Source organism: Vipera ursinii (assembly GCF_947247035.1).
Source record: "Vipera ursinii genome assembly, chromosome: 3".
Lineage (NCBI taxonomy): Eukaryota > Metazoa > Chordata > Lepidosauria > Squamata > Viperidae > Vipera > Vipera ursinii.
This window is the reverse complement of record NC_139516.1, coordinates 34,581,694-34,609,443: the sequence shown is the minus strand read 5'-3', so window position 1 is coordinate 34,609,443 and position 27,750 is coordinate 34,581,694. Positions and strand designations below refer to the sequence as shown.

General features: G+C 39.5%; 1 protein-coding gene across 1 annotated transcript in view; it reads left to right on the top strand.

Annotated features, from left to right (window-relative positions):
• LGR6 (leucine rich repeat containing G protein-coupled receptor 6) overlaps window positions 1-27,750 on the top strand; it is a gene marked incomplete at its 5' end in the record, with an annotated part of 144,395 nt that overhangs the window by 111,016 nt on the left and 5,629 nt on the right. Inside the window, 8 exons of the mRNA XM_083359199.1 lie at window positions 13,455-13,523; window positions 14,629-14,700; window positions 16,220-16,291; window positions 17,296-17,361; window positions 18,071-18,142; window positions 21,548-21,619; window positions 25,014-25,139; window positions 26,598-26,743. Coding sequence (XP_083215325.1) covers window positions 13,455-13,523; window positions 14,629-14,700; window positions 16,220-16,291; window positions 17,296-17,361; window positions 18,071-18,142; window positions 21,548-21,619; window positions 25,014-25,139; window positions 26,598-26,743 — 695 coding nt within the window. The remainder of the gene's footprint in view (window positions 1-13,454; window positions 13,524-14,628; window positions 14,701-16,219; window positions 16,292-17,295; window positions 17,362-18,070; window positions 18,143-21,547; window positions 21,620-25,013; window positions 25,140-26,597; window positions 26,744-27,750) is intronic.

Sequence of the window (27,750 nt, the reverse complement as noted above, 5' to 3'; positions counted from 1 at the left end):
GTTGACCTCTGCCCGCCAGGTTTCCAGGTACTGCACCAGCCCCGGGCTCATGGGAGGGGCGGGGGAGTGGCAGTTATCATCAGGGAATCCCTTAGCCCGCGAGAGACCACCGTCCCTCGGATGGTCGGGTGTGAGTCTCTCCTACTGAGATTCGGCCCAGGGGCGCAGCTGGGTCTGCTGCTGGCGTACCTACCACCTAATCGCGCAGCGGCGGCCCTACCCGAGCTACTCGATGTCCTCTCAGGGTTGGTGGTTGAATTCCCAAGACTCATGGTCTTGGGCGACTTTAATCTACCGTCCCTGGGAGGATCGTCCGAACTGGCTCGGGAGTTCATGGCTTCCATGACGGCCATGGACCTGTTGCAAATAATTTCTGGGCCGACTCATGAGAGAGGCCACAACCCAGACTTGGTGTTCTTGTCTGGACGGTGGCGTGATGATGTCGGTGGGGGTGCCACAACTGTTACACCCCTGTCATGGACCGATCACCACCTCCTGCGGCTAGACTTCCCCCTTGCCACCCCCCACCGTGGGTGCACGGTGCCAGTCAGATGGTACCGCCCTAGGCGCCTAATGGACCCTGATAAGTTCCAGGCAGCGCTTAGGGACTCGCATGCACCCCCAGCTCACAGCTCGGCGGAAGCCTTAGTGGAAGCCTGGGAAAAGGCAGCCACGGAGGCTCTGGACCGAGTTGTACCCTTGCGGCCTCTGACCCGGCGCAGATCCCAGCGAGCCCCATGGTTCACCGAGGAGCTCCGGGAGATGAAGCGTCGGAGACGGGGCCTAGAGAGCCGTTGGAGGTCCAGTCGATCCGAATCCGACCGATTGCGACTAAGAATCCTCACCAGGTCTTATCTCGCTGCGATAAGGGTGGCAAAATCCAACTACTTTTCCACCCTCATCGCGTCCGCAGATAATCGCCCAGCTGCCTTGTTCAGGGTGACTCGCTCCCTATTAAACCAAGAGGTGAGGGAGGAACCCTTGCAGGGTCGAGCCGAGGAATTTGGTCAATATCTGCTGGATAAAATCGCTCGGATTCGAACTGGTCTGGACTCCAACTGGGCTGAGATGGAAGAACAAGACATGGACAATCTTGTCGACGTCATCTGGGAAGAATTTGATCCTGTAACTCCTAAGGAAGTGGACAGGATTATGAGAAGGTTAAGCTCCTCCACATGCTTACTGGACCCGTGCCCTTCCTGGCTGGCCTATGCAGCTCGAGAGGCGACACGAGGCTGGTTCCTAGCGGTCATCTCTGCTTCTCTGAGTGAGGGTCACTTCCCCACCGCCTTGAAGGAGGCGGTGGTGAGACCTCTCCTCAAGAAGCCCACCTTGGACCCATCCTCTTTGAATAACTTTCGTCCAGTCTCCAATCTTCGCTTCCTTGCGAAGGTTGTTGAGAGCGTGGTGGCGCACCAACTTCCTCAGATCCTGGATGAAGCGGTTTATCTAGACCCGTACCAATCGGGTTTCAGGCCGGGCTACAGCACGGAGACGGCATTGGTCGCTCTGATGAATGATCTCTGGAGAGCCCGGGACAGGGGCCATTCCTCTGTCCTAGTCTTATTAGACCTCTCGGCGGCTTTCGATACCATCGACCATGGTATCTTGCTGCGACGCCTCAGGGGACTGGGAGTGGGAGGCACGGTTCTGCGTTGGTTCTCCTCCTTTCTCCAGGGTCGCTCGCAGTCGGTGCTGACAGGGGGACAGAGGTCGACCCCGAGGCCTCTCGCTTGCGGAGTCCCTCAGGGGTCGGTCCTCTCGCCTCTCCTGTTCAACATCTACATGAAACCGCTGGGTGAGATCATTCGCAGTTTTGGAGTAGGGTACCATCAGTATGCTGATGACACCCAGCTTTTTATCTCAACTCCAAACAATATCAGTGATGCCCTAGACGTGATGTCCCGCTGCCTGAAAGCGGTCCGGGAATGGATGGGGAGAAACAGGCTTCAACTGAACCCGGACAAGACTGAATGGCTGTACGTACCGGGAAGCCAGGAGATTCAGAACGTCCCACTGCTTAACATTGGGGACAAGTTACTTCCCCCTGTTGATAGGGCCCGCAACCTGGGTGTCCTCCTAGACTCGCAGCTCTCCCTGGAAGACCACATTGGAGCTGTGACCAAGGGGGCCTTCTCCCGGGTTCGACTAATTCGCCAACTACGGCCTTATCTGGACCTGGATTCCTTACGTACAGTCACCCATGCCCTTGTGACATCTCGCCTAGACTATTGTAACGCTCTCTACATGGGGCTGCCCTTGAGATCCACTCGGAAGCTTCAACTGGTGCAAAGTGCGGCGGCACGGACACTCTTGGGAGCCTCCCGATACTCCCATATCACACCTCTCCTCCGTGCGCTGCACTGGCTTCCGGCTGCCTTCCGTGTGAAGTTCAAGGTGCTAACGATGACTTACAAAGCCCTACATGGCATGGGTCCGGACTACCTTCGGGAGCACCTTCTGCCGATGTCAGCACCCCACCGTCCTGTGCGCTCCCACAGAGAGGGCCTCCTCAGGGTGCCACCGCTCAAGGAATGTCGGCTGGTGGCCCCCAGGGGGAGGGCATTCTCAGTGGGTGCGCCAGCCCTCTGGAACACCTTACCAACAGAAATCCGGATGGCCCCTGACCTCCGTACCTTCCGTCGCGACTTAAAAACTTTCCTGTTTCAGCAGGCTGGCCTGGCATGATAGCGTTAATTGGGGTCCCAGTTTGTGTTCATTAGTGTTTCTTATTATTTTTATTGTTCGATCTGTATACCTTCCTTCCTCTGTACACCGCCCCGAGTCCCTCGGGAGAAGGGCGGTTTATAAAAACTAATAAATAAATAAATAAATAAATAAATAAATAAATAATTGTTTATTAAAATCTAAAAGAATTAATTGCTGATTCAGCCATCAACATTTCTTGATGGTTAATATATGTCCATGTCCCAATGAAAGAGTTTATATGTGAGAAACTTAACTGCTGTATCCCAAAGGTGCTTTTTCAAAAGGCAACTGGACTTTCTTGTTTTCCTTTGAAAACATTTCAGTTCTCATCCAAGAAGCTTCTTCAGCTCTGACTGAATGGTGGGGAATGGAAGAATTTGTATTCCTTGCAGAGAGCTGGTCATTTGCATTCCTTTAGAGCAGGGGTGTCAAACTGCTGGCCTGCGGGCTGGATGTGTCATGCCAAAACTGCGCCCACCCCATTGCCAGCAATGGCAAAAAAGTCACGATATGTCGCAACACGTCATGTGACATTGTGAGTTTGACACCCCTGCTTTAGAGAGTCATTGAGGCCACTTGGAGGTTTATCTGTGTCCTCAGGCTCACCTGAGTAGGACAAATGTGTGTGGAGCCTTCTTGGAACTGCTGAAAGGATTGGATTGTAGACTGGAGATACTGGAGATAATGTCTTATCTCTCCCATTTTGTTTGACATAGATGTCCTCTTTGACCCCTCTTTCAAACCAGCAGTCCTCTCTGTCCAAAAGTGGGCTTTGCTGTCTTCAAAAGAGCGGCCTTTGTCTTTTAAGTGCAAATGGACTGCTGAATCTTGTCCTAATGGATTTGTTCTCCTATGTTGTGTCATGCGTTTATGAAGTAGTTGTTTTGTTTCACCAATGTACAGCTCTGCACATGTCTCACTGCATTATACTGCATATACTACGGTGCTCAGTTTGTGTCTGGGTGTTTTATCCTTGGGATGGACAAGTTTCTGCCAGAGAAAAACAAGGAAGTCCAGTTGCCTTTTGAAAAAGCACCTTTGGGACAACTGTGACCTGGATGACTGAGAATCTCCACAGATATTAATTATTGTATAGCTCACAGGATCACATTTGTTATAGAACCATTTATGTTACTAATATTATTTCATATACATTTTATGGTTGGTAATAGAAACCTGTTGTTGAACATAGTTTTGAGATGTTATCTTAAATGAACTATTCTGTCAGTTGAACTATTCTTCCCTAACTTGGAGGATCCAAGATACTTTGGATTCCAGCTCCCATAACCTCCATCCTGCATGCTGAATGGGGATTGCATAAATTGATTTCTAATACATCTATGAAACAGAGAGATATGTGAAGAATTTGGACCAACTCTTAGCTGCTGCCTTCATATAGTAATGTCATTAATGTACATGAGAAATAATAATTGGTACCTGAATTTGAAAAGGCTTGCTGAACAGTTATAGTTTCCTGCCATTTTGAGCTGGGAAGCAGATAAACTCTAAAACAGATATTTAAAAAAAGCATCATTCCATTGCAAAACTCAATCCCATCTACATGTAATTTGGCTCCTTTCACTTTATGACTCTCATCCTCACAGAAAGGTGAATTGTGTCCTATTCTTATTGATTGGCTGTCCATTCATAGCTGAAGTGAATTATAATTTCATTCATTATTGTGTGAAATTGGTCACGAGAAGAAGTAGGTGCTCTCATCCTAAAAAAACTTTGGAGATGGAATTTTTCTTGAGAAAATTCCGAAATATTGACTAAAGTCGTTGGCGCTGTTTGAATTTGTTCTGCCAGCAGCAAGATCTGACTGCTGGCCTAGTGATGGATTCTACTGCAAATCAGGGCTGTTTCCAAAGGAGGTGGAGGAGGAGAGGTCCCAAAGCTTATGGAGCAAAGGAACTAGATGGGGCTGTCAGCAGGCCCAGAGGAAGAGAGAGAGGCTTTTGGAGGTGTTGGTGGCGGCGGCGGCGTGATCCAGAGATGAAAAGAAGCAAGGCCTCTTTAAGGAAAAGGTGGAAGAGTCAGGATAAGAAAAAGGAAAGAAGGCGAGGTTGTCAGAATACAAGCTAATTTGAGGGCTAATCCACATGGAGCTCCATTTCCATCTGTCCTGTTTGCCATCATGTGCAAAGGGTGGTGACCCTTTGAGAGCTGTATGCAACAAAATTTCATTTTGATGTATGCCGATTGGTGTACATTCAAAGTGACAATAAAGTGATGATGATGATGATGATGATGATGATGATGATGATGATGATGGCAACTCAAGCACATGGAAATTATGCTTTCCTTCTTGCTTGCTTCTTATTCAGTTCTATGGCACTATATCTTTCCAAACAAGGATCCCTTGCTTCCCAATCCCAGACACAGAATAACTTTATGTTTTTGAGAGGAAGCAAGAGTAATATTTAGAAATAAAGCTTTTGTTTTATAATAATTCAAAACCGAACTATCGGTTTTTGTTACCTTTTTTTCCTGATTCATTTATTCTATAATAAATATGATAAATGTTTATCGCATCCAGTTCCATCACTTCCTGGCAAACAGAAGGGGAAGAAATGGAAGCAGTGATTTTCTTCAGGTCCAAGATTATTGCAGATGGCGACTGCATGAAATTAAAAGACACTTGCTCTTGGGAGGGAAGCTATGGCAAACGTAGGCAGCATATTAAAAAGCAGAGACATCACCTTGCCAACAAAGGTTTGCATAGTCAAAACTGGCATGCTGTGATCCATGGAGTTGTGAAGAGTTGGACATGACTTAGCAACAGAACAACAACATGAGATGACCAGGCTGAGCCTTAGGGAAGAGTCAAGCATGTCACCAGTCTAAGTATCTTCACACCCATAAGAGATCTGTCCAGCCCACCTTGAATTCCATTGACATCTACAGCCAATTTGTTTTGACTGTTAGTAGTTCAAATTCTTGTAGACAAGATTAGTGTGCAATAAATTTGTATTCATTTGAACTGCCTTGACTCTGATTTCCTGCACTTGACATATTAATAGCTATGAACTCTCACCAGCAATAAATGAACTTAAAATTGCCTTCACTATTCATATAGAAATGTTCAAGATTTCATACAATCATTCTGGGCTTTTCTGTCACAACAAAAAACACTAAAAAAGACAACAGGAAATAATATAAAATGAATTGAGTTCTATGATCCATGCAAAACCACTCTGCATATATAATTCTGTCATTTCATCCCATATGATTAATTTCAAAGTTGTTTTCTTGATAACTATAACTCTGCTTGTTTTTTCTTGCATTCAGAGGTTTCTTTTGGAGTCTTGCATCTGTATAGTGAAGGACACCCCCCCCCAAGAGAGTCCGGCTCCCTGCGGTTGACTTTCAACTTGTTAAATAAATTCAACCAAAATTAAAAACACGTGGAATTCAGAAGCTTCCTTAGCTGAGAACAAACACTCCAAGGAAGTATTACAGAACAGAGCTTAGTGTGAGGGAATGCCTGGAGAAACAGACAGAGGAGACAGCTTTGATCCTGTGAAATAATACTAACACCTTTTGGGGAGCAGTGTAGGTTTGTTCAAGATCTGAGTCAAATGTGAAGAGCTAAAACCAGCCCTATTTAATCAAAGCTGCAATAGTTGCCTTGTAGAGAAATGGTTGACATCTACAGGACAGGATGCCATCACAATCCTTTGGGGGATAATATTACCACTGTAAAAAACCTACATCTCTTGTTCTAATGCAACAGCCAAAATAATATATATGCCTCTCAAATAGTTTGATTGTATGGCCTATTTCACAGGCAAATCTTTCTGAATTGTGGTCAATGATATACAGTAGGCTCATGCTGCATTTGACTTCTTTTGCTAGCAGGCAACACTAAGCAAAACGGGGCTTTGCCATGATTTGTTGAAAACCAATTAAGATAGGGATCCCTGCCTGGCTGAATTCTCTCCTAACAGTCCAGTTTGATAAGCCAAAAGTTGTGCCTGGGTTATAGTTATGACGTATTAGTAGAAAATATATCACTAAATTAAAATATGAATAGAGAATATTTCCACCCAATAATTCTTTGCCACTTTGAAACTAGTTCTAGACTTTTGTATTCATATAACACTCAATATGTTCTGGAGCAGTAAATCAAACCCTCCATGGCACATTATCCTACAGTGCTTATAAGAACTCTGGCCTCTCCAAAGCTTCAGCCATTTAGCAGTTCTTACAAGGAAAAAAAAGCCCTTTGCAATTCTTTTTCATAGTGCACAGCTTGACAAATGTGCACAATGTGTGGAAAGGAAGACATGGGATACATGATATTCCTCTTATTTTTATTGTTGGTGGAATGGAGGTATGGTAAACAGTGTTTCTTGGCACTACAATCTTAATAAAAGGGAATGGATCGTCTTTAGACTACTTTTAAGGGACTGGGGAATGGAAATGGTGGTAGTGTGAAGTCTTGATTAATATTCCTGCTGAAGTAGAAGTAGCCACTTGCTCAATCACAGTAAGACAAAATTATGACATATTGTGAAGTGCAAATTCATTATCCCTACCATCTGTACCATAGTTTACAAATTCTTACAAAATCGAGCTTGATTTTGTCTATAGTATTTCCCTCCATAAAGCTGATGTTCCTGTTGGATACTGGGTTCGTTGCTTCAATGATGTGACGAGGCGAGTGAGTTCAGCAAAGATCATTGTTTATTGCTTGCAGGAACTGAACTAAGAAACAGGGCTGTGAATGCAGCAATTTATACCCTGGCCTCTAGGTGGCGGCCAATAGGTTTAAAGCAACCTATTGCCACCCTAGAGGCAGCCAATGGCGGCGCTGGAGACGGGTTGTCTGAGGAGTTGGGAGCCGTTAGCCAGCTTCCCTGCTTGAGCAATCTTCCAGCAATTAACCCACATGATATTCCTTTAGTAAGACAAAGCCCAATACATTACAGTTCCCTTCTCAGTTTTGTTGTTTGTTGTTTACTCTAGGTATACAGTATTGTACTCTCTTATTGTTTGCAATATTTGAAAGTTGAACATTTTTTTTAAAGTTTTTATTAGTTTTTTTCATACAGTTTAGTAGTACTTGTTCAACAAACATGTTGTCTGAGTTTATTATTCACTAAGACAAATTTAATTGCTAATCCTTTATTCTTTTCTCCAGCCATTGATAAAATGTCCCGAGTTTGATAGTATTCTGATTCTTTTTTTTTCTTTCAACCTCAAAGTAAGTCTGTCCATTTCCGCACATTCTAGTATTTTTTATTTATTTCTTCCTCTGGTGGCATTTCTTCATTTCTCCAATTTTATGCAAATATGATTCTTGCCACTGCTATCACATGTAGAATCAAATATATGCTTTGTTTATCAATCTTTTTTGGCATTATACCTAATTTAAAAAGTTCAGGTTTAAAATCTACATGTTTTTCCCAACATCTTTTCTAGCCAAATATGTATTTTTGTCCAATATCTCTTTGCTTTAACACATATCCACCATAGGAAGTTGAACATTTTATCACTCCCCAAAAAGCATACACTTAATATTTCCAGCAAGACTCAGGAAAGCAGTCAAAAGATTTAGTAGCTTTAGGGGGAAAATAGCCAACAGCACAAAAATAATGTTATGTGAAAAAGTTTGGAAATCCTAGGGAACCCTTTTTTGGTCTGGGACAGTTACAGAGTGACCATGACAGCTTAAATTCCTGGAAGAAACTTAGAGCAGGACAAGAAAAAACCAGATAGCTTCCAGGCCTAATGTGTGATCTCATGGCATCAGAAGGCTTATTAGTTGCAAATGTGTGGTGTTCTATGGAAGAAGTGATGATTCCATTCCGTGAAGTTTCATCTTGGCTTCCTATGCAGAACCACTAGCTTCTAATAGGCCAAACACTAAACTGAAGCTTTCATCGTCTCTTGCTCCCTTTCTGATTTCTTTTTTTTTATTTTCCCTTTTTCTGCCCCCTCACAAGTTTATTATTAGACTCTAGCTGTGTGTTGTTTGTTCAAGGTAATAACTCTAGCAGCCTAAACCAGCAATCATCATTTTGCTACTGCCAATTTACTTTTACTCTTAAATAAACACAGATTTGTGTTCTAAATATGAGTCCATGGAGGTTTTCCAGAGCAATAACAACTTCAGTTTGCATATTACTCTTCCAGGAGAAAGGGAGAAATGTTAATAGATTCCAAATTTAAAAGATATACTAGGTGCAAAACCTAACTGGATAGCTATAAATTTGCATAGTAGTTTATGATCATTCCTTTCATATCCATTCCACATTATTTTTGGCAGTATCACTGAGCTCTAGAAGGCTTCAACTATGGATGGCAATAGTCTCTTCATATTTTTTTTTATTTCTACTTTGTGTTGTCTGAATATGAGAAAAATATTTTTTTTCTTTTGGTGGCTTGGGGCGGAATTCCAAATTCCTCAGTTTTCTGTTCTTGTTTTATTGTATGCTTTTGCTAATAAAAAAGTTCTGTGTATTCAACACAAGAATCCAGGAGATTGTGACTTGGTAAAGATAATATTTGTACTCAGGTTTGAAATGAGGGGATCGTGGTATTCTCTGAACTTGGTTATACTTTTGCAGATGTTTCATTATCCAAACTAGGTAACATCGTCAGTTACCTAGTTTGGGTAATGAAACTTCTGCAAGAAAACAATCAAACTCAGAGAGCACCAAGGACTCCTCAAACTGTGAATTCTAGTCTCACATTAGACATAAAAGCCAGCTGGGTGACTTTGACCCATTCAGTCCAAGTCTCAATCTCAGAGTTGTTGCTGTAGGGAAAGTAGGATGAGGAAGTACCGTAGTATCAGGACGAGGAAGTAGTATCAGGTAAGATGGCCATTTTGAGTTATTTATTTAAAAAATATTTTTAAAAAGATGTCAATTATTGAACAAAATTCAGAATTTGATAATTTGATATCCTATTTGCATAAATTGGATCTTAACTCCCATAATTCCTAGATAACTTAAATAATACCCCGGGTACTGTCTAGCAGTTCATACCTATGATAATCAGTCACCTTTCAAACTGAAGTCAGCACTGGCCAGAGACCAAATTGTATTTTCCTAAGAACAGCATAATACAGGTCTGAAGAAAAAGTATCTGCAGAGAAGAAGTGATAGTTTGAAATATAGAGCTGTTAGCATTTTTAAAAATGCAGAGCTGCTAACAATAAGCCTATAATGATGTAAATGAAATATTGATGATGTGGCTAAGTTCCCAACTATATCTAGAAATCTCCCACAGTGGATTTCTTAATTGCTTATTTACATATCAGCTTTGGATGTTCATGGGTCAACAAAAGGCTAATCAGTTCAGGGATTATTGGAATATCTCTTAGTAATTTGTTGTAGAAATTTTTTATTCCCAATTGTTCAATAATATCAAGAACAAGCATAGATTTTCTCTACCCTTTCCTTTACTATTAAACTATTGAAACAAAGAATATGTCAAAAGAAAAACAGGACTTGATTTTTGTGAAACATTTTTTTTATAAATTTAGTTATGATTGCTTGGCTGGCTTTTAACTTAGACATACTCTCTTCTTTTGCTTAAATTATCTGTGTCTTACTTGTGAATCCTGGTTTTTAATTTGCTGCCGTTGAATGGACCTAGGGCTTGTAGTAAAAAAAGCAAATGAGATCTCACAGTTTGAAAAAGTCTACTTGCACAGCCTGAAGGAATTAACAAACCTAGAACAGTGTCTCTTTCAGAAATATTATGAAATAGGGGAAACAATCTGCCAAAGTTAACATCCTGTATATTGCATGATATTACATTGCTGCCATTGGTAATATATTTCTGTTTAAACATTTATTTAATAGCCTAAGGTATCTTTATTTCAGCCCATAAATAACTCAATATTGATGCTGTTGTTATTGCACACAATGACCTTGTGAAGTCATCAGTTCCACAGTAGTACTACAGAGAAATGTCCCTGGCACAGTTTTCAGTGGCAAGGTTTACTATGAGTAGCCTCCCATAAAATTATCTTCTCCAGATGTTTTTTGAGTATTCTCAGATTGGTAATCCAATACATGTGGAAGACAAAAATTTGGGGATGGCTGAGATAGAGAGAATCCTAAAGACCTGAGGATAATCAAAGCATTGTAAAACTGATGAAATTGTTTCATTCAGATTTGTGCTATAATAATCCCTTTTTTCCTAGAAATTATCTTGACAAAAAATTAAAAAATGAAAAAAATCTTAAATGTAGCCTAGTATAACAAGAAATAATATAATTACCCCCAGAAAGTAAATATGGGAGAAATGCAGGCTTTGATTCCTCTTAATGAAAGAAACACTATCTACTGTATTGTAGTTGTTTTTCAAATTCTGTTTTTCATGTATTGAAATACGTTCTATACCTAAGCCTTAGCAAGAACTCAAATTAAGGCTTTTTTCTGCCTAAGTGTATTCTCTCTCCTGGTCTCTGCTGTACCCATATCATTTTTCTTTCATCTTTTTAAATGGTGTATGTTGGTCTTCTCTTTGTCAATATTTCTCCAACACTATCATTAATTTTCTTTCATTCTGCAGTTTTATCCATTCAACTTTCTCTGAATGCACATGCTTAAACCACAAAGGCTTCATAAATAGCATTCTTATTTTGCACTGGCTAAAATTAATATTTCTAAGAGTAATCTATGAGAAAGTTACTTCATTGTACAAACAGATTGTTTGCATCTGATATAATTTAATTTTTTCAAGAAATGCATTTGCAGACTAAATTCACTGATGGTTCCTCTTTCTACAGAGATCTGCTTAAAATGCAATGTATACTATCTCAGCCAAGCAGAGACTTTATTCATATTTGCTCTCAACATTGCAAAGAATGCCAGTATTCATGGAAGAAGAGCTATTCCTGTAGGTACATGTAGTCTGCTAGAAAGGCAAGCCAAAATTGCAATCATCATTTTTTTAAGGGGAAGTACAAAAACATACAAAAAAGAGGCATTGCTAATTATATTCATTGTCAAGTAATGTGTTATTTTGTCTACCATTTCTACAATAGCTCATGGTGAGGGCTGCCAGTTTCCTTGGATTCACAGAACAGTCTGCTTAGCATTACTCTCATTGTAGAGCTAGATCTGTTATACTTCGACACAACTAGGTAACATCTACAGTACTATTGAATGTGAGGTTTGCCTTGCCAGTATTAATGGGGATATGATTTTCTTCTTAAGGGGGAACTACTAAGGAAAAAAATCCATACCCCATCAACATTTGCTAATTTATTTCACATATCTATCAGTTTGTCTGTGTGTTTATCTATCTATCTATATCATATATCTATCTTTATCTGTCTATCATTTTGTGATATTTTAACATAGCATCAGGTATATTGTCTGTAACAAAACAATTTTCTTCATGCTATGATTCCTTACATAATTATAAAAACTTTATCTGAAATGGTCTAATCTAACAATGTCAAGAACTTTTGGCATTTGCTAACTTTGTACCAACTTTTTATTCTCATGTAAAGAGAAATAACTTATGTCATAGGGAAGAAATACTTGGAACTGAAATGGTACGTGTCAATGAAATTACAATTATGTGATTTTTATCGATACATTCATATCCATCCATCCATCAAACCCCAAAGATAAAAATATTATTATGATTGATAAACCTTTATACTACTGGAAACAATATTTTCATTAACACGCTATTATAAAAATAGAATAGTGGGGAACCCTCTCTAGAAAAATCTGGATTAATTCAAATCCACAAATTAAGATATGGATGACACACTTTAACCACAGTGCTAATATTAAGGACCTATTATTATTATATTATTATTACATAATTTCATACAGATCATGTATAATTTCATTTTCTCCTTAAATGTTTAGTGATGCTAATTCATGTGATAATATATAATACTAACATCCTTAGAACATCTTTTGAGCAATTTATCATGTTCATGTAGTAACAATTAAAGGTAGGAATGTATGAAAAAGTATTTATCAGAGTTTGGGTATTCTGCCCCTTTTCTAAGATCCATGAACTAGTTCATACATGACATAACCAATGGGGAAGCAGCACATTTTTAGACTTTTATCTCTTTTGGAAAATGTGTCAAATTCCTGTCTGTCAACCAGGTAAGTAAATGATGGGTTATTAGAATGGTAGGTGCATTCTTTACATGTATTTAAAGTTGTCATACATCACTTGTCTTGGCAGCAAATACTGAAGCTGCTGCATTAGTTTCAATGGTGCTCATGCTGCTGTCAGAGTGAGCTGCAAAAAAAGTGTAACATTTAAACATACACTAAAGCAGCCTTCATTGTCCTGGGGTCCTCCAAATGTGTTGAACTACTGTTCCAAGAATCCTCAGCCAGGTGTGTTGTCAACAAACTTGGAGGCTGTCAGACTGAGAAAAAATATTTTCCTATATTCCCTTTATTTTAGGATAATAATGGGAATAGAGCAGAACATTAAAATTTTAGGTTAAACTAAAACGGTGCCTGGACATATCTAAGAGAAGACACCTGGAACAATTGTTATGAAGCAAAAAACACAAAAACAAAAACCCACAATTTCCCTATGAGATTCTAGGCTACCTGGGCCCAGTCCAGATGATTCTTACTACATCTCTTTGAAATATCAGGGGTTTTTTAGTCATGTGACAATATGATTCTGGAAAACTCATCTCTTAGTAACTCTTCCTAACCCTATGCAATATGTTACACTCTGGTGCACTTTTCCAAGATTCTTAATGTTGATTTTGACTTTTTTCCTCCCAGGGACCTAAATTATAATGAGTTGATGGAATTCCCAATGGCGATTAAGTCACTCAATAGACTTCAAGAGCTGTAAGACTTTTATTTTCTTTCTGTAGGAATAATGTTCAAACAGATCATTTCGGCTCAACTCTAATGTGGGCAATCCCAAACCCTAATGGGCATTCTTTTACCATTTCTCCATAATTCTGCTTGATCATATCCAGCATGGCAGTAAATGTTTTACAGACATCATTAATGTATTGTAAAACTTCCATACTATTAATTACCAGCAGGGAATCTGCTGTGAGCTTTATTAATGATGGCTTTAAGCCCAGTGATGACATATGTACACACTTATAGGTCTGGATAGAGCCATTAAAAGCACACAGAACTGACAGGGATGTACTTTTCTTTTTCCTTCTTCCTTGGCTAATTTTTGCTCTTCCTGCTGTTTTTCTGTTCCCAGAAGAAGTTTGGGGCTTGTAATTATTACTTGCAGTGGAATTCTCTTTTCCACCTCACTGAAGTCCATTCATTCTTTTATGACATGGACAATTTGTGACATCTCAAGCAAGATTCATGCATTATGAGTAGATTTCCCAGGCATTAAGGTATATCCACATGCCCCTAATTGTGTGCATGATGCTTCCAGTTTCTGCATTCCACTCAGCTGGAATACTTTAGTTGCCTTCGTGACATGAAATGACGCTGCTCCCAGGATAAAGATGTAGACTCTCAAGTTTACATTGTTCTTTAAGCAAAGAGGATGTCTCTTTTGCTTGATAATGCATATTCTAATAGAATTTCTGATTGCCATATGATACTAGACAATTGTTCTAATTCAGATTTACTAAAAAGTTAACTTTGGTATTTGGTTTACAAGTTTCATTCAATGTTTCCATCCCATAAACTATAAACACAAACATACTTATATCATGGAGTAGCTGGAGGATTCAAACACAAATTTTGTTTTCATGTGAATTGCTTATTTGACAAATAAAATAAAATAATGTATTTGCATGTTCGTGCAGCTGCAAAGCATTATTTATGTACACTTTTAGCCATGTGAATTCAGCAAAAGAGAAATTTGTCCATTTGACACATTCAATCATCATTCATACAGCTGTGCAGTACATTTTAGTTTTACTACTCTGTTTCTTTTAACCAACCTAGAATTTTGTTTGTTTGTTTAAAGGGGCTTCCATAACAACAACATCCAAGCTATTCCAGAGAAAGCATTTGCTGGAAATCCTGTACTTCAAATTATGTAAGAAACAGCACCATAAAATTCAGAGCCATTTATTGATCCCCAGTCTTCCAATTATATTTACAAGTAATATCATAAGCATCCATACTAATCCTGTTGATGCCAGAATGGTGAAATAGTACTGTGATATCATAACCTAAGGTCTCTTCTTTCATATTGAGATAGTATGCATAAAGGTGGCATTTGTGTCATGACAATGCAGTATCTTTGTCAGGACCCCTTTGCTTTCCCCTCCTGTGGATATCTTTGTGCATGAGAGCCCCAGAGAGAGAGGAAGGAAGGAGAAAATGATAAAACCTGTGTGGTAATACCCTCATGCAATTGCAGTTATGAGTTTTGTATGAGACATCAGGATGCAAGTATTTATTTGTGTAATGATGTCACCAAATTCATATTGTCATTTTGGCATCCTTGTGCTTTGCTGTGGACGCTGTATTATGAGTGAATGATGTCACTGATTTCTAATGCAGAAAGATACTGCCAATATCTTATTTCTGACCCAAAATACATATTTTGCCTAATCAAATTTTTATTATGCTCAAGAAGCAGCCTAACTGCTCCCATTTGATATCAAATGCCAACTCATCACACATTGGCTACCAATAAAGAGCCTTGGTGGAGCAGTGGGCTAATGCCTCCTTAAGTAACACCAGCTGCCTGCAATTAGTGCAGGTTCGCATCCCACCAGGCTCAAGGTTGACTCAGCCTTCCATCCTTCCGAGGTAGGTAAAATGAGGACCCAGATTGTTGGGGGCAATTAAGCTGACTTTGTAATAATGCCGCTTGGGGTGTGTGTGAAAGCCCTAATAAGCAGGCATATACATAGAATGAAGGCTACTGCTAAGCTTGTAAGCCGCCCTGAGTCTTCGGAGAAGGGCAGGATATAAATGGAATTAAAATAAAAATAAATAAATAAAATACAATGTTGCTGCATTGCATCTCTCAGCTTTCCTTACCTCTGAAGTACAGATTGGGACCGCTGTGAGTTTTAGTTGAGCAACATCTGGAGAACCATAGTTTTCCCATCCCTGTTCCAAAAAACCATAATCTTTCAGGAAAGTGGAAAACTGAACAAGCATGTTTGCACATCATCTTTAGCAATGCCACCTCACATAAATCCTTGTATCTTCCTATATCTGGAAAAGTACCGTTATTCTGTATTGTTTTACCTAAGAACAGCTGTTGAACCAATTATATATCCATTTTCCTATTTCATTTTTCTACTGGGATAACAGAGGATTATGTTAGTTTAGAACCTGGGGGAAAAATATAAGGAAAACATTCCAATTCATCTCTGTGTTGTTTTCTCAATTTCCTTCAAATAAATGAGTACATTATAGTCTTGGAAATTATGCCATGATGCCAAAGAGATGTTCACATGCTACGTGGTAAATATATTTTCATGTAACACTAATCATTTATTGAACAGTCTTCCAACTGACTATCCTGGTTTGGGCTATCCTGAGCCCTTAAAGAAGTAAATGATGATGTGAAGTGTGCTTTTCCCCCTCTCCTGCAGGACTTTAACCCAGGCTGGAATCTATTTGCTTCCGGGAGGAATGTGTCAGCACTTGGCCAGCCTACGAGTTCTGTAAGTTATAAGCACATTTTGCTTTCTTCAGGCTTTGGGGAATTGCCTTTACTACCAACACACAGTTCATTGGTCTGTTGCTGAACAATCAGATATAAGGGTTCTTTTGGACAGTTGTGGAAAGTGTTTCATCTGCCTCCTTTCTCCATTCCAGGAATTGATAGTAAGGGAATCATATGATTATATCTGTGTCCTTTTTCAGATTGCTTGCATAAATTGAGAGCCCTGGTTGCAAAAAAGCAAGGGTGGAAATGGAGGAAAAAAAATGATATCTGAAATAAAAAATGCTTTAGTGCAAGTTGATGGAAACCCTGCTGCAATTGAGACATGGTGGGGGAGGGCCTGTAGAATAAAAATCTAGCACTTAACATTCCCAGCATACAAACAAAGCTGTTTAAAGTAATGTATGGTATCACATTTATTAATATTTGGGATGCGTCTCTGCTGAACATTTTTTATTTATTCTATTGTTTTTAAGTTATGTTATTTTGAACCTCACTCAAAAATACCTTACAGAAACACAAACAGCATGAAAGCAGATGTTATGTTACTCTAACATGTGGGGAAAACATGTGTTGCTCCTCTTCTAAAGCAGTAATGGAGAACTTGCAGCAGCTTTCCACTAGTTGCTGAACTGTCCCTTAATATTGGGCTATTATTGAAGGGCTTCAAAGCCCTCTACTGCCTTAGAGAAACGCTAAATTGGTTGTTTATAGCACCGGGTTTTTTTTATTAGTAGTAGAAAATTGGGTGCAATAGACAAGTTAATAAGAACTTGGATTGGGGTAATCAAGGAATAATACCAGAAACCGGATAATGAAATGAATAAAAGGAACAGTGCCAAGCATCAGTTGGGTACAAGAAGATTTACCTGTCTGTGGGGTTTCCTGCTTACCCAGCTGCATAGCCTGAGGTCATGCACTCCCTTCCTCTGTACCGTATGCATGCCAAGAGGGCCTTTAAGAAGACTGACTTTGTTCTAACCTTTGTTGTTTTCCACACAGTGAGCTTGCGCACAATCACATTGAGAAACTGCCCAGTTTTCACCAGTGCCAGAAGCTGGAAGAAATGTAAGTGTTGCTTTGCTGTGAAATTCCCAGATCCAAGTAACTTACTGAGCATCCGGTGGGTATGTGTGAACAACTGAGAGATTAAACCTGATACATAGTGACCTAGTGTGGAGTCCTCTGGAGGTTTTATATCTCAGAGACTGGGGAGATGTTCTTTCTCTCTTTTTACCACTTTCCACCCTCCCACCTTCCTCTCTGATTGTGGCCAGTAGATAACATAAAAGCCTGAATTATATTTGTGTCATTCCGATGCTGAAAATAATGGGAGCATCCCAAATATTTTATAACTGAGTTTGAGTCACAAAGGTTACCGTGAAAGCATGACATGAAAGCACAGAGTCCCCAGTGTTTTCTGCCTGTTCCCTTTAGATATGGTATTCTTGTGGCTGAGAATATCATCTGGTGTCATGGAGCTCTCCAAGCTCCATAGCAGGAGCAGATGTTGAAGAGGCCTGGGAACTCTTGGTAAAAAGAAACTTTGTTACTTGCACGCTTTTGATTTGAATGGTGCACTGCCCCAAGCCTGAGGCTCTTCAAGGGGAAAAGGGTGGGAGAGGGCTGGGTGGATATGTTCCTTGACCCACTTTCCCCTTGAAATTTGAATCCCTGTGCAATGCTTAATAGAAGTAACCTTCTTCTCAGAAATGCTTTCTTCTGTTGCCAGTAGAGCACGTTTTTCTCTCTCATTGCAGCCTTTCTGTCTTTGCAGTGGCCTTCAGCACAACTGTATCCACGAAATTGGAGCAGACACCTTTGGGCAGCTCACAGCCTTGCGCTCCCTGTAAGTACAGCCAGCAGGGAGCTGTCAGGGCCTTCTATTATAGAAGAAAAGAGTTAGGAGATTGTGAACTGAGTAAGGCTCTATGCTCTTAACAGGATTACAGGCTCAGTTATAAACACACACACACACACACACACACACACACACACATATATATATATATAATTTCAAAGTAAGTTGTCACCCAATATTTAACCCCAATACAGTTAGGCATAGACCCAGGTTGCAGAAGCACTCTGCAAAATGAATTTAAAATATTGTAGAAAGAAAAATCTTCATCAGGATCCAGTCCAAGCTGGGAATAAACAAAATGGAGACTGCTTTAGAAAGAAGGTTGTTGTTTATTGAAGAGCAGAGCCAGACAGAAGTGTGGCTCTGGGAAAGCTGACCTCATGTAGCAGGGAGTGGTGGGCTTTTATACCTTCTTGAGCTTTTCTTTGGAGTTCTTCCTGTTTGAGGCTTTGTATTTCCTGTGTCTTGCACTTTGACTTGAATCTGAGTGTGCCCTTTGGTATGTCTCCTGTCCTTAGAATTTGAGTGGGGGTATATAGATTTTAGGTGTCCTTGTCTTCCTAATAGCTTCCTGGCTCCAACCTTCCTGAATGGATCATTACATCTACATTTCTAAAAGCTGGCCTCTGCCTAATTTCTGCTTGGGGGAGAGGAACTGGGACTGGTTTCTGGGGGCTGGTTTCTGTTTTTTTAAAGATCTTCTCCATTATTCCCTTGGGGAAATATATTCTGCCTTTTTAATATTCCCCAAAATATTTCTTTCTCTGGATTTTTCCGCAATATGAACACAAAATAGCAGTCTTTCCCACCTGGTACTCTCCAGAAATGTTGGTTTATAATATTTGACCCCTGGCTCTACAATTACCAGCCAGCATGGCTAATGATTATGTTGGATAGGGATTTGGGGAGTGAAAATTCTATTCATCTGGAAGACATCATATTGGGGAAGGCAGCCTTTATTGTGTCATTTCTCTCACACACACTGAAAAAAGCTATGATATGTTACCTTCTTCAAAATCACAAACAGGAGGAGAAATAGATCCACATTTCAAAATTTTTCCATTTTTTAAGTCTGCAAAATATTTAATAAACAAAGTTCACCATTAACCTGCCTTGTTAGCCTGTAAACTACTTTAACTGCTGTGCAAAAGTAGTTATATGCCAATTCTTTTAACTCCCAGTGTTGATTTCTGTCCCTTTCCCTATACCAGTCTCCTGACTAAAGGTTTTGGAATACGGGTTAGAAGACAGCACCACATGACTTATTCAAATGTGCACAGAGGCATACAATCGCACAAACATTCTAGAAGTCCCAGGTTTTCTGGGAAAAGCCAAATCAGGAAAAATGCTCCAGTTTCCAAGAGTTTTTCTCAGGTGGATAATAGTAGAAGTAAAAGTGCAGGCAGCTAAAAGCTTGTGTAAGCTGCCGTATGGAGAATTACTTCCATGTTCATTGATGATAACTTTAACTTTATTGTCACTTTGCATGTACACCAATCGACATACATCAAAATGAAATTTCGTTGCATACAGCTCTTAAAGGGTCACCACCTCCGATATATACTCCTTGTTCGGGGCCCGTTCAAATTTCACATTGTCCATTTTAGTCTCTAGGGAGTGAACAATGGCAAACAGGACAGATGGAAATGGGGCTCCTTATACTTCCATATTTAGGCTGAGAATTACTGGATGCTCACTAGATGACAGTAAATAATCTATCAGTCACCAAGTTTTTGAAGATTATTTGTGATAGCCCTGAGCTAAACGCTATACATGAACTAGGAAAGGCAATGGCAGCATGGAAAGCAATAGTTATAGATTTGGGATCAAATAATTAGATCACTTTGAAAGTTCCTGAGTTTTCTTTCATTCATCTAATTTGAGGCACTTCTAGATATAATGAGAGTTGGGGATGGAAAAGAAAATCTGTTCCATCTCCTCACTGATACAGAGGCCTATCATTAATTATCCATTAATTTGGTTTGACCTGAAATCATTTTGCATGCAAAGGGCACAACTGGGATTAGGAAGTCTTTAGAATTTCTGAAAGCAGTTTCATTATAGATAGATTTTTTTTCCCCTCTGTTCTGTACCAGCCTGCTACCGGCCCTGCAGAAAGGCAACCCCTTTATAAACGGCAAGAGGCTGGAATGACGTCTGCCAAATTTATTACCACAAAAAACAAACAAGACACGTACCAAGATACAGGAGCTTTGAAACACTATCTGAGCGGTTGCTTTCAGCAAACCAGCCCTCCCCAAACATTCCCTTTATAAAGAGTTCAGGGCGTGGCCTCTCTCTGCCTCCTTCCGAGAAGCCCCACAGCCTTCCTCTGTTTACTCCTACTTGACTGCCTCCTGCGTCGGGCGTCCTTGAACAGGGCCAGCTGTGGGTCATCTTCATCCACACTGTTAGGCTCACACAGCTGGGTCTCCATGGTGACCAAGTGGGAGGGGCCTGCCTGAGGGCTATCATCAGCAAGATCTTCAACCCCCTCAGCAAGGTCTTCAACACCCCCCTCCTCCTCTGATTCGTCCGACCCAACTGCCGAACCCACAGGCTGACCCTGAATCACAACACCCTCCAGAAATTATTTGGCCATCTCAAAAGCTTGGTATGTTATCAGATACTTTATATTTTTAAATTTATTTTTAAAATAACATTCCCTATTACATCTAAAACCCATTGCCAGGCAATCTTGCCACTGCTCATACTAGCACAAGCTGATAGGAATTCTCATCTAAGGTCTAGTTGATACCGTGTTGCCTTCCTCTAACTGATGTCCTTCACAGCAGATTGCAAGTATTACATATACCAACTGTATAAAGTGTATAAAAAGTGGAATATAGACAGTCAGGTAAGAAAATAAGACTCCTAAAAATGGGTTTCTAATAGTTACAATAAAGACATCTGGGACTGATAAAAACAGATCTTCTGCAAAAGAGAAGTTATCCATAAATCTTCATGCAAATTTGAATTTCTCTGAGCATCATTCAGGAATTTTCTTTGGCTTGCAAGAAGTTGGCATCCCAATAATTAAATTGATCATATGGGTTAGATTATAATGGGTAACTGTGCAAAGCAACAGGATCAGTATCTATAGTCTTACATTTGACCACTCTAATGCCTTCTAAATATGTTAGATTATAATTCTGATAATTCCCAGAAAACAAAATTAATTAAATACACATAAATAAATTATTGTAAATAAAATTGCTACCTGGAAAGCAGTAAGTTGTAAACAATCAATAACCCTTCTTTCTCACAACCACTAAAGATACAGAGGACCATCCTCCCAAACATAACAAGAGACCAGTTCCATGTAAAGGACAGTGGCACAGTAGTCGTGTTTGTTGCATTCATTTCCATCACAGTATGTATTTTGCTTTGCAGAGACCTGAGTTGGAATTACATTCAGTTTATACACTCTGAAGCTTTTCTGATGCTCCGTTCACTCACCAAGCTGTAAGTTATATTGCATAGGACATAGGACAATTTAACTCGTTTTTTGCATCTGTCTTTACACAAAGGGAAAAAACAGTCCAACCTACCAAAACCAGTGCCATACAAAACAGAATAGAAATGCAAGTTAAGATAGGCAAGAAAATGGTAAGTGAGCACCACTAGACGAGTTCAAATCACCAGGACCAGATGGATTACACCCCTAAGTTCTCAAGGAACTGGCAGACGTGATCTCAGAACCATTGAACTATATTTTTCAAAGATCCTGGAGCACTGGGGAACTACCAGAGGACTGGAAGAGAGCTGATGTAGTTCCCATCTTTAAAAAAGAGAAAAAAAATAGATCCAGGAAACTACAGACCTATCAGCCTGACCTTAATACCTGGGAAGATTCTGGAAAAGATAATCAAACAACAAATCAGCGAACACCTTGATGCAAACAAAGTCATCACTAAAAGTCAACATGGGTTTGTCAAAAACAGATCATGCCAGACAAATCTTATTACATTCTTTGACCAAGTGACAAAATTAGTGGACCAGAGGAATGCTGTAGATATAATTTACTTGGACTTCAGTAAGGCATTTGATAAAGTAGATCACAAACTACTACTTCATAAGATAGAAAAATGTGGGTTAGATAGCATCAGCACCAGATGGATTCGTAGCTGGCTGACAGGCTGTACTCAGCGTGTGGTCCTCAATGGAACTGCATCTACATGGAAGGAAGTGTGTAGTGGGGTGCCCCAGGGCTCTGTTCTGGGCCCAGTGCTCTTCAACATCTTCATCAATGATTTGGATGAGGGGATAGATGGGGAACTCATCAAATTTGCAGATGACACCAAGCTGGCAGGAATAGCCAATACTCCAGAAGATAGGCTTAAAATACAGGAGGATCTGGACAGACTCAAACACTGGGCACTATCTAACAAAATGAAATTCAATGCTGAAAAAAGTAAGGTTCTACATTTAGGCAGGAAAAATAAAATGCACAGGTATAGCATAGGTGGTACCTTGCTCAATAGTAGTAACTGTGAGAGGGATCTCAGAGTCCTAGTAGACAATCACTTCAATATGAGCCAGCAGTGTGCTGCAGCTGCCAAAAAGCCAGCACAGTGCTAGGCTGCATTAACAGAGGGATAGAATCAAGATCATGTGAAGTACTAATACCACTTTACAATGCCTTGGTAAGGCCACACTTAGAATACTGCATCCAGTTTTGGTCACCACAATGTAAAAAAGATGTTGAGATTCTAGAAAGGGTACAGAGAAGAGCAACAAAGATGATTGGGGGACTGGAGGCTAAAACATATAGGGAACGGTTGCTGGAATGGGTATGTGTAGTTTAACGAAGAGAAGGGTGAAGGGTGACATGATAGCAGTGTTCCAATATCTCAGGGGCTGCCACAAAGAAGAGGGAGTCAAGCTATTCTCCAAAGCACCTGAAAGCAGGACAAGAAGCAATGGATGGAAACTACTCAAGGAGAGAAGCAACTTAGAACTAAGGAGAAACATTTTGACAGAACAATTAACCAGTGGAACAACCTGCCTCCAGAAGTGGTGAATGCTCCAACACTGGAAGTTTTTAAGAAGAGACTGGACAGCCATTTGCCTGAAATGGTATAGGGTTTCCTGCCTTAGCAGGGGGTTGGACTAGATGACCTCCAATGTCCCTTCCATCATCATCATCATCATCATCATCATCATCATCATCATCATCATCATTATTATTATTATTATTATTATTATTATTATTATTATTATTACTATTACCATTATTATTACTATTATTATTATTATTATTATTATTATTATTATTATTATTATTAAAATTTCTCCATGAAAATTTAAGCCTATGAGTAGTTGTGAAATGTCCCAGAAGAAAGCCATGGTTTTATTGCTGAGTGAACTATATGGACATATCAACTATTGCAGTGACCTCAGTGATGGGATTCAAATATGTGAACAACCGGTTCTCTGTGTGGATGCCACTTCTGGAAGTCTATTCTGGGCCTGGGCAACAAAAAATTAGCTACCTGTTCTGCCGAAGTGGTGCGAACCGGCTGAATCCCACCACTGAGTGACTTGGTGATTAGCTTGAGTTAAGAGTGTCTTTCCCTGTTTTCATTCCTTATATAGAAATGGATGATTTATGGGAAACATATAAAATGCATGAACAGAAAGAGAAAAAAAAATCTGTTTGGTTTCTTTAAAGATGATGGCTGAAGGTAGAGGACCAGGCACACAATCTGAGTTTCCTAGCTTCAAGGAATCATGACAATATGTTCAACATAAATTTAAGTAGCCTATATAGGAATAGTAAACTGTTAAGCTTCATCATCTAAGCTAGAAATATTTGGATGTAATATTGATATCTTATTGATTGCAGTAAGATATTCAATAGAAGTATCACAGTCTCTAATAGGGAAGAAGCAAGACAGAAACTGCCAAAATGATGGAGTAAGCATAACAAAGTTTCCTATATTGGACATAATCACAAATATATGCTTTTTTACAGAAAATGTCTACATCCTTTCCTGGGAGTTTACTGTTGTATCTTAATTGTGTTTTGTTTTACGAATCTTTGTGTTTTAGCCATCTTATTTATTTATTTATTTATTTATTTATTTATTTATTTATTTATTTATTTATTTATTTATTTATTTATTTATTTATTTATTTATCGCCTCTTGTAGAAAACTGAAATAAAAAGATACCAATATAAGCCAAAAGTGTTATATGCTGTCACTAGTTCCATAAAAACTGTGGTTGTAAAGTGAGTGGCCAGCAGGGACTAATAAAATGGTCTGCAGAGTATAATGGTTGCTATATTGATGTTTACCATGTTCTACAATGTTAATGTGCTGCAACCATGTATGAGACTAAATATTAAATCTGTTTGTAGAGCCAAGCATTCATATTGCATTTCTAAGATATCAAATCTATATCACATGAGAGAAGCTATTTTAATCTCCTCTTCCCTTACAAGATGGCACTCCTAACTGCTTCTTTCCAAGGCCAAATCACCAATCAGACTTTTCCTGCCTGTCCCTATACAGTACTAGCACAGCATAGTCCCAACTCATCCGTGCTATTATTACTTGGGGTAGCCCTAATTCAAAAAGGCATACAAAAGCATAAGTATCAGTTTGCTCTTAATCCTGATAAAGACATGTGCTTTAGACTTTCTTTCTTGGTTTATTCCTAGCAATAGCCCATCAACTCATCCCATAGATACATTTTAGCTTTAAAATAATCAAGAATTGAATACAAAACTTAATTTAATCAGCAACTGTATGAATGCTAAATCAAATAAATGTGTTCGGAGATGCTGCTGCACTGAGTCTCCCACGCCTCTTTCTGTTTATTCCAATGGGTCCTGTGCTTTGGTTTATCACAGGGATTTGACTGACAATCAACTGGTGACACTTCCATTGGCTGGCTTGGGTGGACTGACTCATTTGAAGCTCAAAGACAATCCTGCACTGTCTGAAGCATTCACTAAAGAAAGTTTCCCCAAAATACGGTGAGATTCATTTCTAATTTCTGGCTTCCCAAGGTAAAAACTTAATTTACTTTGATCTGCCTTTTGCTGTCTAAGTCTTTTTGTCTAGGCACTTCCATGTAATTCAGTTCAGATAAAGGTTTGAGCAGTTGTAACTTCCTGCTTGCACTTTGTGTTCATCATTGATTTGAGAAATTGATGAACCATTGAATAGCTTGTTACGGGCATTGTCCAAACTCACATACACAAGCAATCAGCATGGTAACCTATCAGTCTGATACAAAGAAAGCATCCACTTGGTTATAATACAGGCATCTAACACAAGGATTAGTTCTGGTTCTATAAAGAGATTGAATGATCTCTTTATTTGCAGGAATATAAAGCAAGAAACTATGCAATTAGAGTGCAGAATTTCCTTATTTTATATTCCTACAAAGACAGAGAATACTACGAACATATGATACAAGCAAATACTTATTTGTGCCCATTTAATTGTTTTAGCTTTCCCAAAAAATCTTGGGAACTACAGTTCTATGAAAATGGTGCTAGAAATTATCTGTCAGGAATCCTTAGCCATATTTACAAAATTAGTTTCTAGAGAGAGGGAGTGGTGGTTAAATTCATCAAGATTTATATGTTTATATATGCATGCATACATTTATGCATACATAACCAGAATTAAAAGAAGCAGTATGGACAACGTAATAATTTCTTGCCTTTACCAATTTAAATTTCTGGTCCTGAAAAGTTTAAGATTTGAATCGTCTATACTTACAATATAAAATATAATAAAACTTCAGATAAATTAATCTCAGTTTACAATATAACACAATGCAATAACAAAGTAAAACCAAAAAATAAACGTGACAATGTAAGATAAAAAGTCTATAAAATACTGATGGTGAATAATTACATTTGAGTGGCTATCCAGAAATGTTCATTCTTCACTAATTTCCAAAAGGCTGTCACTTTTTATATTCTTGGCAAAGGTATCCTAAATAATTTTATTTCTGCACTTCCTGCATCTTGTTCATTGCCCTTTTTCTGTGTACTAGTTGGACTGACATGAGTAGCATAATCTTAGTCTTCAATATTGCTATACTATGTGATATACTGAGAATGCAATAAACATGACTACTGTGCTATTGTCCATTACATGGCACTGCAAAATAATAGACATTGGTCTCTTGCTATGTTTGGGAGGATGGCCCTCTGTATCTCTAGTGGTTGTGAGAAAGAAGGGTTATTGATTGTTTTCAAGTCTGTTTGAAAAATGCCCGTGCAAAATGCCCTTCTACTGTGAGAGTGTTAAAGGGTCAAGATCTTTGATCTGGGAATTCTCCGTTTTAACTTTATCCCTTCCCATGTTCAATTTGCAAAAGAAAACCAGCCACTCTAGTTCCAACATCTGTTTCTTTGCCCATATGGGTGAAGAATGGCAGTATACCATAACTGATAACTCCATGTTCTTCTTCATAGGGTCTTGGAGGTGCCCTATGCCTACCAGTGCTGTGCCTATGGAGCATGTGGCAACTTCTTCAAATTCTCCGGTCAGTGGGACTCGGAGGACATGAGTCCTGATGATGATGATGATGGCTACAAGAAGAGCCTGGGACTTGATCATTGTAAGATCAAGTTTTGTTTTAGGCTGCTTCTGTCTTTTAAGTTTGCAAAATCTGAGGTATAGCTTATAATAACAAATGCAGGAATCCTGTTGAGAAGGAAAGTCTATCCAAGCTTGTTTTACAGTCACTAAGTGACTTACGACTGATCGCTTAGTGAACATTTGAAGTTATAATGGACCACCACCACCCCAAAGCTACTTATGATCAAATTTTGAAGCTACGATAGCTGCATATGCACACACTGAGGTCACTTGATCACATTTTGGGACCTGGCAACCAGCTCACCTTTATGGCTGTTTGCAGCAGCCCTCAGTTATATCATTGCAATTTTTTATGCTTTTGGTCAGTTTAAAACAAAAAAAACCCCATGGATTTATTTAATGACTATAACATTTACTTAATGACTTCCGCAAAAAGAAATCATAAAATTGGGTCCATAGTGACCCCCTTAATAACTGTAATGACTTATGATCATAAACTCAACTACTGTCATAGGTTGAGGACTATCTATATTTGGAGTATTTATTTATTATTAGAAAGCAAGTTTGCTTAAAGCACCAGGCTAGAAACCAGGAGAGCATGAGTTGAATGAAGCTAGTTGGGTGACTTTGGGCTTGTCATTCTCTCTCAGGATTAGGAAGAAAGCAGTGACAAACTACTTCCAAAAATCTTGCCAAGAAAACTGCAGGGACTTGTCCAGGTAATTACCAGGAGTCAATGAAGGTTGTGTACATGCACACACATGCATAAGCACGCACACAGGCAGACACACACACATACGGAGGAATTAAATGGGCAAGTGCTTAGGGGGAAAGGTAGTGTTTCAGACAGTGAGGCCCTAAGGTGCTTAAAGCTTCAGAGGTTAACCTCAGCACCTTAGATGATGACTGGGGGACAATTGGTAGCCAGCACACTATTACCTTGTCCCTATATCTGGTTCCTGCTGGAAATCTAGCTACCACATTTTAGACCACTTGTGTTTTTTAGATGCTTTTTAAAAATAGACC